We start from the raw sequence: 14,498 nt of genomic DNA, 5'->3' as shown, positions 1-14,498 counted from the left end.
AACAGCGCCCTCCGGTGAGACTCTGAGTGCCGCTCTAAAAAGAGGCCAACCACGTCCCATGAACTCAGCAGGAAGTCACACACCGATGATGTTGATCAAATCCAACCCAGACACCGCAGCCTTGTCCCGCTCTAACATTTCACCCAATACGGGGTTCATCACCAAGATTGGGTGAAACGTTAGAGAAGCATTCAATAACGTTGAATGTGATCTGCCATCATCAGTATGCGACGTCCTGCAGAGTAAAAGAATAAAAGAGAACTATGGGCCAACCTTTTTTGGCATAGTTCCATTTAGGCCACAGGAGGACATATTCTGATGTCCTCGTGTGACCCAAAATTCAGCATATAGCGGGCAATGCTGACAGCGTTGTGCTGCATCCGGAATGGATCCTGCTGCCTGATTTACAACTGCTGTGCCCGCCCCCTCCCCATCTGGTCAATCAGCGCTAGAGGAATAGAAAGAGGGGAGGGGGAGAACCCCTGCCGGGGGGGGGGGTGACTGTTGCTCACCGCTCTCTGCATGGACATTGATAAGCGGTATGTGATCACTCAATAGAGCCAACGCGTGACAGCTTCAGTACTCAGTATGCGGCTCTAATTATGGTGAGGAGTGTATTTCACTCTCCCCATAATTCTCCTTTAAGGATTGAACATTTACAGAGATATTCACAAAAGGGTGAAGAGTTTGGAGAAGGGAACAATCTAGGACTACATCGCTGAACTGGAAAGTGAGCTGAATTGGAGAACTTTCCCAGTTCAGCGATGTAGTCCTAGATTGTTCACTTCTCCGGCCTTCTCCAAACCCTTCTGTGAATAACCGCTTGTGTGGATGTTTTGGAAGAAACAGCAGTTGAGACTGCAATCTGCCTGTGTGCCACTGTGGTTTGGCGGCGTTGACGCATTTCCGGGGTCAAGCCCCCTTCCTCAGAACGTGACCTCAACTACCTCTTTCTTCTCTTTAAATAGGGGGATAAACCAATATCCAGGAAGTGCAATTTAGTTCAGCTGGATCGTAAAGATCGGGCTGGGCAACAAGTGTAGGCTCATTGCAAGGAGCCTGCAAAAGATACTTTTAAAATAAAAAATAATCTGCACTAGGTTGGGCGCCCTTCTGTCCTTTTTTGTATTCCAGTTTTACAGTTTCTCCCGGCTGAAGTGGGGCAGCACCCCTAGTTGTTTTTACTTAATCATCAGGATCCGAGCACAGCGCTTTAACTTTACTATATTTTCCTTCTGTGAATAAGCCTGTCAGATTCTTTCATAAGCCCATCTGTGCCAAGTTTTGATTAGCAGCAAATGCACATCCTATTACCTAACCACCAGAGGGAGCACCTAATACTATATACAAAAGAAAAGAAACATGGAGCAGCAAGCAAGTGAGAAAGTCACATCAAAATGTACTACAATGACAACAAAGAACACACAAGGAAACTGAAAAGGAACGCTTTCCCTTTAACCCCCTACAGCAGTGGTTCTCAACTCGTGGGTCGCGACCCAAAAGTGGGTCGCGACACCCTCTGCAGTGGGTCGCGGCGTCATGTCTGAATAGACCGGCCTGAGACTGAATAGAGAGGGGGAATTTGTTAGAGAGAGAGAGAGAGAGAGAGAGGTCATTACTCCAAGCCTGCAAGAAAATCCCCGCCTGTGGAACTCTGAGTGCCGCTCTAAAAAGAGGCCAACCACGTCCCATGAACTCAGCAGGAAGTCACACACCGATGATGTTGATCAAATCCAACCCAGACACCGCAGCCTTGTCCCGCTCTAACATTTCACCCAATACGGGGTTCATCACCAAGATTGGGTGAAACGTTAGAGAAGCATTCAATAACGTTGAATGTGATCTGCCATCATCAGTATGCGACGTCCTGCAGAGTAAAAGAATAAAAGAGAACTATGGGCCAACCTTTTTTGGCATAGTTCCATTTAGGCCACAGGAGGACATATTCTGATGTCCTCCTGTGACCCAAAATTCAGCATATAGCGGGCAATGCTGACAGCGTTGTGCTGCATCCGGAATGGATCCTGCTGCCTGATTTACAACTGCTGTGCCCGCCCCCTCCCCATCTGGTCAATCAGCGCTAGAGGAATAGAAAGAGGGGAGGGGGAGAACCCCTGCCGGGGGGGGGGGTGACTGTTGCTCACCGCTCTCTGCATGGACATTGATAAGCGGTATGTGATCACTCAATAGAGCCAACGCGTGACAGCTTCAGTACTCAGTATGCGGCTCTAATTATGGTGAGGAGTGTATTTCACTCTCCCCATAATTCTCCTTTAAGGATTGAACATTTACAGAGATATTCACAAAAGGGTGAAGAGTTTGGAGAAGGGAACAATCTAGGACTACATCGCTGAACTGGAAAGTGAGCTGAATTGGAGAACTTTCCCAGTTCAGCGATGTAGTCCTAGATTGTTCACTTCTCCGGCCTTCTCCAAACCCTTCTGTGAATAACCGCTTGTGTGGATGTTTTGGAAGAAACAGCAGTTGAGACTGCAATCTGCCTGTGTGCCACTGTGGTTTGGCGGCGTTGACGCATTTCCGGGGTCAAGCCCCCTTCCTCAGAACGTGACCTCAACTACCTCTTTCTTCTCTTTAAATAGGGGGATAAACCAATATCCAGGAAGTGCAATTTAGTTCAGCTGGATCGTAAAGATCGGGCTGGGCAACAAGTGTAGGCTCATTGCAAGGAGCCTGCAAAAGATACTTTTAAAATAAAAAATAATCTGCACTAGGTTGGGCGCCCTTCTGTCCTTTTTTGTATTCCAGTTTTACAGTTTCTCCCGGCTGAAGTGGGGCAGCACCCCTAGTTGTTTTTACTTAATCATCAGGATCCGAGCACAGCGCTTTAACTTTACTATATTTTCCTTCTGTGAATAAGCCTGTCAGATTCTTTCATAAGCCCATCTGTGCCAAGTTTTGATTAGCAGCAAATGCACATCCTATTACCTAACCACCAGAGGGAGCACCTAATACTATATACAAAAGAAAAGAAACATGGAGCAGCAAGCAAGTGAGAAAGTCACATCAAAATGTACTACAATGACAACAAAGAACACACAAGGAAACTGAAAAGGAACGCTTTCCCTTTAACCCCCTACAGCAGTGGTTCTCAACTCGTGGGTCGCGACCCAAAAGTGGGTCGCGACACCCTCTGCAGTGGGTCGCGGCGTCATGTCTGAATAGACCGGCCTGAGACTGAATAGAGAGGGGGAATTTGTAGTTCAGCCTGTGGAACCTCATGTCAAACTGTCCCCTCTCTCCCGGCCTCCCCCGGGCTCTCAGATAAAGTGGTATGGCCCGGGGAGAGAGGGGACTATTTCCTCACTTTCGGGCCGGCGCAATAATGTCAGGAGCCGCGGCTCCCGACAATTAAGTTATAGTTCCGGCCCGGCCTGCACTGGAGAGTAGAGTAGATATCAATCCGCCGCTGTATCTACTGTACTCTCCAGTCCAGATAGTTCAGTCGGCTGGAATCAGAGAAAGGTAGGCAGGCAGATAGGGAGATGTGCACTGTGGCAGGACAGGGGACACTGATGGATATTATGCATTCCAAGCCCACATAATATTCATCATGTATATCCATCACTGTCCCCTGTCATAATGTATGTTAATAAAATACACAATTAATGTTATTACACAGACTGGGCTCAGAATACATAATGTCCATCAGTGTCCCCTGTCATATTGTCCTCTGTCAGTGCAGAAGCTGGGGAGGGTATGGGGTGGGGGCATTAGCAGGGGGCTCCGCTGCAATTTTTTTACCTGCAGCAGAGCCTATACTAATGCACCCCTCCCCCAGCTTCTGCACTGACAGGGAACTTTATGACAGGGGACACCGATGGTCATTATGTATTCCAAGCCCACATAATATCCAATAGTGTCCCCTGTCGTAATGTCTCCTGTCAATGCAGAAGCTTCGGGGGGCATTAGCAGGGGCTTAGTAGAGAACCTGCCGTGGTGCCCCTGCTAATGCCCCCCCTTCCCCATACAGACACCCTCACCACCCCCTCTAGGTTCTGCACTGACAGGGGACATTAGGACAGGGTACATTGATGGACATTATGTATTCCAAGCCCACATAATGTCCATCAGTATCAGTGGCGTAACCAGAGTTATGGGCGCCCGGGGCAGACATTTCCCCCCCCCCTTATGTAAACATCCACTGGGACTGTACCCCGCAACCCCCACACGTTTTTATTTAAATTTTTTTAAATATTTAATTTTTATTCTTTATAAACTTTTAAATTTTTTTACATTCATTTACTTTCAGTTGTTTACTGTTCAAAATGTTTATATATATATATACAAGTTGTTTTGTGTAATACATTTTAATGTTTCAGAAATTAAATCATTTTTGGGTCACGCCTTAATGACCAAGGAAACATGTGGGTCCCGATGTTACACGGGTTGAGAACCACTGCCCTACAGGGATCTTTTATTGCACACGAGGCTCAAATAAGCTGCATTATTTTCAGTATTGGGCTGTGAAGGATCGCACAGTTGTGTGACTGGTAAGTTGTTCACGGTCAGCGCCAGATGCAGCAATTACGAGCTCCCGAGGTCTTTATAGAGCAATGCAAACATTTGTAAATGCCAGGGCTGACGTCAGTGTGTCACACCCCGACGGATTAGCTCAGGCTGTAGAGGACAGAGATCATACCATATTTACTGTGGATCACAAAAGTATGAATGTGCCAAAGCCTCCAGCTGTTACTGCTCTGCCCTTGACATTCTACACCACAGCTAGGAAACATGCAGCTCCCCAGCTGGGCAGCAGTTACAAGACACAGCCGGGAAGGAAAGTGGAACTTCACCCATCATTTTGCTGCTTTTTTTTTTCTTTTTAGGGTTTGCATGCAATTCCCTACGGGGTCTTAAGTGCAAGCCATAACTCAGGGTGAGGCCAACCTCCAGCTGTGATAGAACTACAAATCCCATCATGCTTCTGCCTCAGGTAGTCATACCTGTACCTGTCAGAGGCATGCAATGCCTCATAGGATTTGTAGTTACACCATAGCCTACCACTGCCCTAGATGATAGACTGATTTCCCGCCACCCTCCATGGTTTGTCCTGCAGTGCCAGCTGGGGACTTCCCTGTGAGGTTCCCTTTACAGTTCCCCTCTCTAGAGTGTAGTCTGCATACTTCGGGTCTACAAATCCCAAATGTAGCCCCCTATGGCAGACCTTGGGGACTCTCTGGAGAGTGACTAATGCAGCTCTGGCACACATTTCAGGCATGGAGCTACAGAAATAAATAAGGCTCCATTGTTAGAAGGGCATCAAAAGATCATGACCAGGATACGGTACTAGGGATGGGATGGGGGAAAGCCAAAAGAGGGCCAGTAAAACCAGAGTCGCATGATGGTGTCCTTTAAAGTGGAATCCAGGCTAACGGCAAAGGACACATATGAAATGCGCCCTGCCAAGTCATTTGTATTTCTGTCCATCCAGCTCCAAGATATAGAAAACCTGAATACAGTGGCCCAGGAGATCTGACAGATTGCTCCTGGATGGGGGATAGCCAAACTGCAGCTGATTGGCTACAGTCACTTTTCAGCTGACAACGTTCCAACTAACTCTTATTTTTAGATGGCCCTCAGGTGGCTCTGTTGGCAGGGTGGCCCTGTTGGCAGGCTTCCTCACGGCATCCTTGATCTGAAAATCTGATCCGTGTATGGCCAGCTTTAGGCAGGGCTGGACAAATCCCAGGAGTCGGGCAGCCGGTGCGCCTTACAAATGACAACTGATGCCTAACTTTTGATGTTTTCTATGGAGCGGTCAATCTCAAGGAAGCGGTCAATCTATCACAGGCTGGCCGCTGGCACCCTAACCTGCCTGTTCCTGCCTTGTCTCTCCTACCTCACCATATGAATATCAGTACAAGCTTTACCTTTCTGCAAATCAAAACCTGCACTGTGAACAGTTCTCGGGCCTTCGCGATTGGTTACCTGGGCAAAGAACGCTGAATGGTGGGAGGTAGATGGCAGGTTGTCACGTTACCAAAAATCAGGATTCTTCGAGGGGCCGAAGTAACAAGGAGATGTGGACAGGTAGGAGCAAACACCATTTCTCTTAAAACACAGAATCACTAAGTTATTCTCATTAAGGAATTAAAAGGACATTTCCAGGTTTGTGGTGTATGTTGAGGTGAAGGTGTGTATGTAAAGGTGTGTGTGTGTGTGATCGTTACAAACCTGCATCTAACTCATAGTCTGTCCTTCTCTGTGTCTGGCGGACCAGATGAATCCATTTATTTATTTTTCCCCATTCTTCTAATGGTGGCCAGTCTCACTAAGAGCAGATGACGCCATGTCCCTTTACTTTCTGGAACTTTGGGTCCCCCCTACTGGAATGGGTTACACTGCACATCATCTCCCCCATCCATTGGGCTGTAAAATGGTCTTTAGTTCCCCTTTAATATAAGGGTTAAAGTAACAATCAAATGATTTAATTACAAAAGAACAGCCTGCCCAGAGCTCAAGGTTTGCTCGGTTTATGTGAGAAGCAGGAGTGAGCCAGAACAGTGTGTTTAGACGGTAATAAAAGAGAAAGGAATAAATGGACGGGCTGATTAAATGGAGGGATTATGTGCCGGTCTGCAGGAATGTAATGCCATGTCCCACTACTCAGACTAATAGGCTGTAATTACTATACTGGAGGAAAACAAAACATACTAAAAGGACTATCGTGGACCCCAATCATCATAAGGATTACTTCATATGTAAAATCTGAACACATCTGTGTTCCATGTTATACTTTTAGGCCCCACAGTTGCAAATGGGGCCGGATCACTGATCATCATGAACTCCTTTATAAGACTCATGTGATCTGTAGCGGCAGGAGATGCTGTATAATACAATGACAGCGGACACCACCCGCAGCTGTTCGCAGGTCGTTTGCCTGTAATTGCACATGCTGTGATGTCCCACAGACGACCGCCCCTGGATGCAGCCCTATTTGTAAGTGTGAATTGGGCCTAAAAATGTAACAGATTGCCTAGGAGCAGACACCAGAAAACGCCGGCTATTGCCTTTTGTGAAAGGGGCATTCACCGATTTAGTTCTACTTTGTTTTTCCAAAGGTCTGACCTCCCCTGACGTCTAAGCTCCAACAGGTCCCTTTCCACTGTCTATAATATGAAATCACCTGCACTCCATACAGCGTACAGACCTTGGATAAGAGGTTGGTGCTTGAAGTGACAACACGGATGGCGCTGTGTCAGATATAGTCCATAATAGAAGTCACCAGCACTTGATGATATGTGCTGAGCTGACCTGAATTTGTTCCCTCTAGAGAAGAGGTGGAAAGTCCCTCCTTTCCACTATCTGACACTAGCCCATTGGCTGTGTCAGAGTGCCGTCGCCTTGGGTATAACAAGGCGACGGCACTCTTTAATCCACTTCTTTTTCACAATGTGTGTGGCTTTATTACTAGAATACCTGCCTGTGTTGGCAGCACACTGGAGAGCCGGGCCGATGCTCTCATGCAGAGCCTGACAGTCTGGATCTCCAGAGATTCGACACTCGCCCCAGCACAGTATTCCCAATCAATGACTCTGCTCGAGGAGCCCGAGTGTTGCCGATTGGAGTACGGTGCAGTATCAATCTGCTGGAGACCTAGACCACTAGGCTCTGTGTAGGAACAGCAGTCCGGCTCTCCAGTGTGAGCATTCCAATGGTAAACACACATGCAGTACATTGCAAAGAAATAAACAGGAGCAACATATTAGTTTCATTATAACCCTCAATTAAACTTGTTTACTTGTTAAGCAGCTTGACTGCATAACCAGTAAAAAATGTGAGGCTTCAAATTGGCCGTTGACTACATAGAACTATAATGCAATATTTCTTTCATGACAGTGGTCCTTTAACTCTTCCATGACTAGAGAAATAGATCTCTTCTAGACGATGCACCCCATGCTTCTGTTACACCCAATTACTCTCTACTTTGCATCCCAGGCCATTTAACAATCCAGTATATGTATTAATTCAACTTGAATGTGCGTTAGGCTGGCCACACACATTACAATCTAACCGTGCATCTGTATAATTACCAGCAACTATGTAGTTCAAGGGATCTTGCAAGACTGTCACTTGCGGTCAGGTTGGGGGGATTCATGATCATTCATGGAGGTGTCATGTTGTTCAACGCAAATGGGGCTTCCTGTTGTCTAGATCACTAATGACAGCCAATCACATTCACCAAGGAGAACACACAAAAAGCAGTGCTCCTCCACGGCTCAGGGAAAGGAATGACCCGGCTGCTTGTAACTAGGAGCTCGCTCTAATATGAGCCCATAAAAACAGAAGAAAACCAGGTTCCGCTGGGATAGTTTATTGAAACTTGTACCACATCACCGGTGTCCCGGCCAAGGTCCAGCCTCCTGATGCGTTCCACCCAATCCAAGGCTTATTCATAGAGATCCTTCTTTTCTTCTGTTTGTATGGGTCCAAAAACATTCACCAATACCAGGAAGCTGTTGAATTTACTTACTGTCAATTGCAAACCTATGAAGCTAGAAATATGGCAGCTGCCACTGCAGGCTCCACAGTTGTCATTTTGACGCTAGCTTCACTACCTAATTACCTGGATTAATTATGCCGCCAGGGAAGTCTAAGAGAACAGCCATCACCCATGTATGTTCTAGCTCAGTGGCTCACTTGGCAGTAAATCCAGGATCAGGATGACAGCCCTAAAGTTGGTACCTTTAAAAACAAGTCGTCAATGGCAGCCCAGATATTTCCATCCTTCACACGTTCACTTTAATCTTCAGCTCTCTGAAGCACAATTAAAGCTTGGCCTAAAGTCAAGTTCAGTAGGTACATACAAGTACACACAGTGCTGTTTAATATCCGGAGCTTGGCTCTGTATTTACATTCTGGATAACACAGTTTAGCTGTCTATCTTTATTGATTTCCTATTGTCTGTAAGTCTCTGGCTGTATTACACTGCATAGATACACCCTGAGCATTAAAGGGAAAATGCAAAATAAATCAAGGAATGGTTTATTGCCATAGGAAATGGACAAGGATATCCAATACTATCCCCCGCTAGCAAGAAGCTATCTGTTGCTGGCATACACCTGAGAATCTTACTCCAACCAATAATAAAATGGCTGGATCAGTTGGGGGTTATTTAATTTCAAGCAGGGCAAAAGTAACAGGTTTGCTTTAATGCCACCCCTACAGCACATACTGTATTCATCTGTCCTTCATTCCAATGCTGCCCTTGTCACCCACCTGGAGTGAAGATAATACCCAGTATTTTGGGTATGGAGTAGCACTGGACTCAAAACTCTTCCTCTCATGTGACAGCACCGGAACTTGGCGATTGTCCCAAAACATTGACATGAGGAGACAGTCCAGAGCTCTGTGTGAGCTCCAACAAGGGCGACTCAGAGCTTATTCTCCTCACTCTTGGTGGCTGAGTGAAGGAATTTAAGTAAAGCAAACCTATTGCTTTTTTCTGCATGGTCTTCTTGTAGTTTAAATTGGTAGTGAAGCCAGAATCCGGACTGACTCAGAGACTGCACCTTCAAAAAGACATCTTTTAAAAGTCTGGGCTACTTGCACATTTCCATAGGATAATCTACCGCTATTCCCTGTAAAGTAGCCACCGCTCCAAGCTCACTCCTGTGATGGACTACAGTCTCAATACAAGTTAGTAAACTAAATGTGAGATTGTAGTGAGCTTGTAGTGGTGGCTACTTTACAACACACACAGGGACCATGGTGTAGCCACCCTCCAGAAGGAAGGACAGTGTCCGCTCCAATTCAGAGATGATTTAAAAAGATCCACATAGGAGAACTATGGAGGTGAGTGATTTCCATTCATCCTCATAGTTAGAGCTGACCTGTGACGAGGAAGCCGTCACAGGTTGGCTCTATCAATCGGGAAGTGAGCAGAAACATGCACCAATCTGCTCACTTCCCGATTGTCTCCCTGCAGACTGTCAATCACGGCTCCCCGGAGGGATTCCCCCCTCTCTGATCTTCCAGCACTGAGTGGAGGAACAGACAGGGGAAGGGGCGGGCACAGCTGGCTCTTGATCCTCCAGCGCTGACTGGAGGAACGGACAGGGGAAGGGGCGGGCACAGCTGGCTCTGCCTCTAGATAGGCAGAGCCAGCTGTCACTCACACAGCTGGGTGGATCACGACAGTATTGTCGGGATCCATCCGGGCTGCGGCGCTCTCAGTATATGGTGGGCAATAGCTCGCCATATACTGAGCTTTGGGTCACGGGAGGAGGTTAGTATATGTCCCCCCGTGACCCTAAAGAGAACTATGGGAAAACCACTTACCCCATAGTTCTCTTTTAAGTTACACTTTTGTTAAAAATGCATTCAAGTACTCTAATTAAGACCCAAAGCCTGAGTTTAGGGTCACTTTAAGATAGCAAATGTTCACTTTTTTAGTAGAGTATAGGTCCAATTTAAATCAAGGTATTATGCAGGTCAGGACTTATAACCTGCTCGGTCACTTAAGTTAAGAATTCAGGAGGAATTCAGACAAATCTAGCAGCCAAATGTCACCTTTAACAAGGGACAGTCCATACAAAACAGGTTATTTCAGTGACATTTCCTAAGCTACACCTTAACCTCTATTGAATATATGAGCCGATTCAGGGAAAGAGGAGATTTCTGCAATTAAAAAGATCAGATGCAGTTAAACAGACACTTACCCTTCTATCCAGGAGTCGCTTCTTCCGTAGTGTGGCTGGCTCCAAGACAACACGACCCCTCAGGGAAAGCTCAATTAAAATGCCTCCACGTAACCCAGAAGAGATGCAGTCATTCCAGAACGACGTATAACCCTGCATAAAAGACAAGATGAGTCAGAACATTACCTTTAGAACAAAAAAAGCTCACAGCTATAATGAACTCTGTTGCTTTATAACCTCATATCTTACCCTTACCCATAAGTACCCTTTATACTGTAGAAAGTTGCCAGTGGAAGGCGGCATCATTTTACCTTTGTCAAAAAAGCCTTTTCTGTGCCTTGGTTGCTTTGTAAGCTGAAGCCCACAAATCTGAGCCCTACCACCTAACATCTTCGTCCAATCTAGAGAGCCAATAAGTGGCTGAAGGTCACTAGGAGTCTCACAGGCATGTTTAAGTTCCCGAGAAAAATGTATATCAAAGCGCTAAAGGTGTAACAAATAAGAAACTTAGTATAACCAAGTGATATAATGAAATTTTAGGTTTAGGGGGTCTAGCCCTAAAACAAGTGATATCTTACATAGAATCATAAAAAATATATATGAATAAAAATAAAAATAAAGTTAATACAATAGTGCTGTGAAAAAAACAGAAATATACTTCCACTTTAGTTTCCTTTCCAGAAGCGCGGATTATCTATCTCTCATGTTTAAGTTCCCGCATGGGGAAAGTTGACCCCCAATTAAGAAAGTGAATCTAGGCTCAGAATGGTGCACAGCAAAGCATTTCCGATTAAGAACGATAATACCAGACACTTTGTGGAATCCTAGCACACCTGTAATATATTAACAAAATGCTGACAAGGAATAACGATGAAGGTTGTCATGTATTTTGGAAATATCCTGGGGTTTTATTTTTAAAATAACTTTATTTTGTATATGAAAAGTACAATGTTACAGGAATGCACGTTTCACATCACCTGATAACATGAAGTATGGGCAATACAACATCTTCTAGCATGTGCATTAGCTTGTTATATCATCAGAAAAAAAAAAAAATGTTGAATTAGCAAGAACGTTTCAAACAAGAAACAATACCTAATAAAATATAGTGGTATAGTGAAAAACAACAAAACAATATCTGCTCCCTAGTGCTTTCATAGATTTTAGTACAATTGTCAGGGTTCATACCTTCGCCAGTAAGTGAGGTAAAATGGCGCTGAGGCTACTAGTAGCTGTATCTTCCTTGTGCTAAGAGACGATATCTTTATCCTACAGGGTTTATGCGCTTGTCGAACATTCGCTGCTCATTGCCTACCCTGCAGTTTGTCCAAGAGGCGACATGTCGAGAATGCGAATGGGGAAGAGCAGTTTTTCCCTTTCGGAAGGGGAGAACGTGAAGTCCATATAGGACTTCCACCTAGTGTAGAACGTAGTTACCCACTTCTCATTCTGAGTATTTAAAGTTGCATCTAGTCTGTCTAAATGGAATAGATTTATTAAGTCGGCTTCAAGTCTCTTTATCGTGGGAGTACGAGGCGATAGCCATTCCCGAAGGATGCAGCGTGTAGCCACCAATAGAGAGATGCTCACCCATTGTCTGTCTGGACGGCTGAGATTGCTGGGAATAGCTAGCCATTCCCGAAGGATGCAGCGTCTAGCCACCAATAGAGAGATGCTCACCCATTGTCTGTCTGGACGGCTGAGATTGCTGGGAATAGCTAATGATGGGTCCCAATAGTTAAATAGAAACAATAGGACCTCAGTGGGAGTGTTTGGCCTACCACCGATGCGACATACTGTAGAACTGCCTCCCAGAATAGTCGAATCTGGGGGCATTCCCATAAACAATGAAACAAGGAAGCCGCCTGCAGTTTACATTTAGGGCAATGATCGAGGTAGAGCACATCATGAGACCGTTTACTTTTAATTTGGAAAGCATAGTAGGCTCTATGCACAATCTTGTATTGTGTTTCCCTCCATTGCTCGTTGCACACTAGCTTACAGATAGAGCGGTAACCCTGTAGCAATTTCTCAACAATGTTATCAGTTGGAATGTCTTTTTCCCATGTGGTAAGATTGGAATCCGCTAGAGGTGGCAGGCCAGCTTGCCGGAGGTAAGTATAAATGGACGATATAGAGTTTGTGTCTGTAGAGGCTATTCTGTCCAGGTGTGTTCTGACCAATACATTGGGAAAGATTAGGGTTCAACTTTTTGATGCGAGTAGTGGTTTGCAAGAAGTGTAGGAAATCTTGACCAGGGATCTTGTGTACATTTTGGAATTCTGGGAACATGAATAACTTGGTGTACGTCACATTTATAATATCAGTGAAGTGTGATATCCCCTAAGACTCCAATTTGACAAAGGTGTCATAATCTTCTCCCTGCTGAAAGGAGGGGTTTCCCCTAAGCGGCAGATGCTTAGAAAAGTAAGGGTTCATCTTCAGCAATTTCTGTGTTTCCCTCCAAGCGATGATTGTGTCTCTGATGAGTATGTTGGAGCTGATAAGATCGGGTATGGCCGAAAAGGGGCAGCGGAGAAGGGATGGGAGCCTCCAGGGTTACACCATCTCCGTCTCCAAAAGGAAGTTGGAATAGCGGGAGGAAGAGTGTGTCCAGTCCACATATTGTGATCAGCGCAATCAGGGGTGCCTTCCCTTTCCAAGAGCAATTTGCTAACCAATCGCTGGCCAGAATGAGCGAAGTGCGCTTTCACTATCAATTCCTCACAGGCGGAGTGCATTTGGTATCACTCCACATGTGATAGGAGCTGGCGCTATAGAGGAGGCATCGGCTTATGTGGCTCTGCTCCCTCCGCTGCCGCCTCGCTTCCTCTAGCGCTGGTTTCGTTGGCACCACTGATTCTCTTCCGCGGCTCTTCAAGTTCCCCCTTATGCCACCACTGGCCCCGGGAATGGTCACAACTAGGTCTTATTTTCGGGGTAGGTCTTATATTTTCGCAATTCCCAAAAATAGTACTAGGTCTTATTTTTGGGGTAGGTCTTATTTTCAGGGAAACAGGGTATGATACATTTCAGGCAAAGAGATACAAGGAGATACAATGTATCTCTTTGCCTGAAATGTATCACTTCTCATCTCTGAGCAGGATCAAAGACCTTTAGTGAGATCTGAATCTGACATGCTGTCAGGATCAGTCTCTAAGGTTATTATTAGCTGTTTCCAAGTTTGGAGCAGCCTAATAATAACCAAAAATTAAAAAAAAGTTACATTTATCAGTCATAGTGACTGCTCGATATAAAACTTTTTTTTAACTTTTTTTACAGTGTAAAAAAATAAAGTGTAAAACAAAATTATATATAAATATGCTTTTTATACTATAATTTAAAAAAATTCTAGAAAATATATAATAAATCAAAACTTGTGAAAAAAAGTGTTTTCTTCTAGTTTATTTTCCTAATTTATTTTTATATTTTATTCAAAGTGAGGCGTTAGGTACACGTTTGATATAATTATATAGCTCTATCTGTCCTCTAAAAAACAATATATAATATGTGTGGGTACATTTAGTAAAAGTATATTACTGCTGTGGAAGACTTACACAGCAAAAATATAAAAAAGTGTGTCAGTCATTTATGAACAGAAATTGAAAACTAGCTCAGTCATGAAGGGGTTAAACATATCCTCCTATAGCTGCCATGCTAACAAGAGAGGTGCTCTTCAAAGTGCTGACCTTCTATGCTGAATTTTTTAGGGCTGCAGCTAACTATTATTTTCATAATTGATTAGTTAGCCGATTATTAAGTTCGATTCGAGTCGATCGACTAATCGGATTTTAAAAAAAAAAGGCTCCAGTGATGGATTTTTAGTTTTTTTTGGGA

The 14,498-nt window shown here is 44.8% G+C and overlaps 1 protein-coding gene across 1 annotated transcript in view; it reads right to left on the bottom strand.

Annotated features, from left to right (window-relative positions):
• Positions 1 to 14,498, bottom strand: part of GOLPH3L (golgi phosphoprotein 3 like) — a 59,485-nt gene that overhangs the window by 4,835 nt on the left and 40,152 nt on the right. Inside the window, exon 3 of the mRNA XM_018559903.1 lies at positions 10,683 to 10,814. Within this exon, the coding sequence (XP_018415405.1) occupies positions 10,683 to 10,814 (132 nt within the window). The remainder of the gene's footprint in view (positions 1 to 10,682; positions 10,815 to 14,498) is intronic.

This window comes from Nanorana parkeri, unplaced genomic scaffold (assembly GCF_000935625.1).
Source record: "Nanorana parkeri isolate BGI_ZX_2015 unplaced genomic scaffold, ASM93562v1 scaffold420, whole genome shotgun sequence".
Classification (NCBI taxonomy): Eukaryota; Metazoa; Chordata; class Amphibia; order Anura; family Dicroglossidae; genus Nanorana; species Nanorana parkeri.
This window is presented reverse-complemented; position numbering and strand designations above follow the sequence as displayed.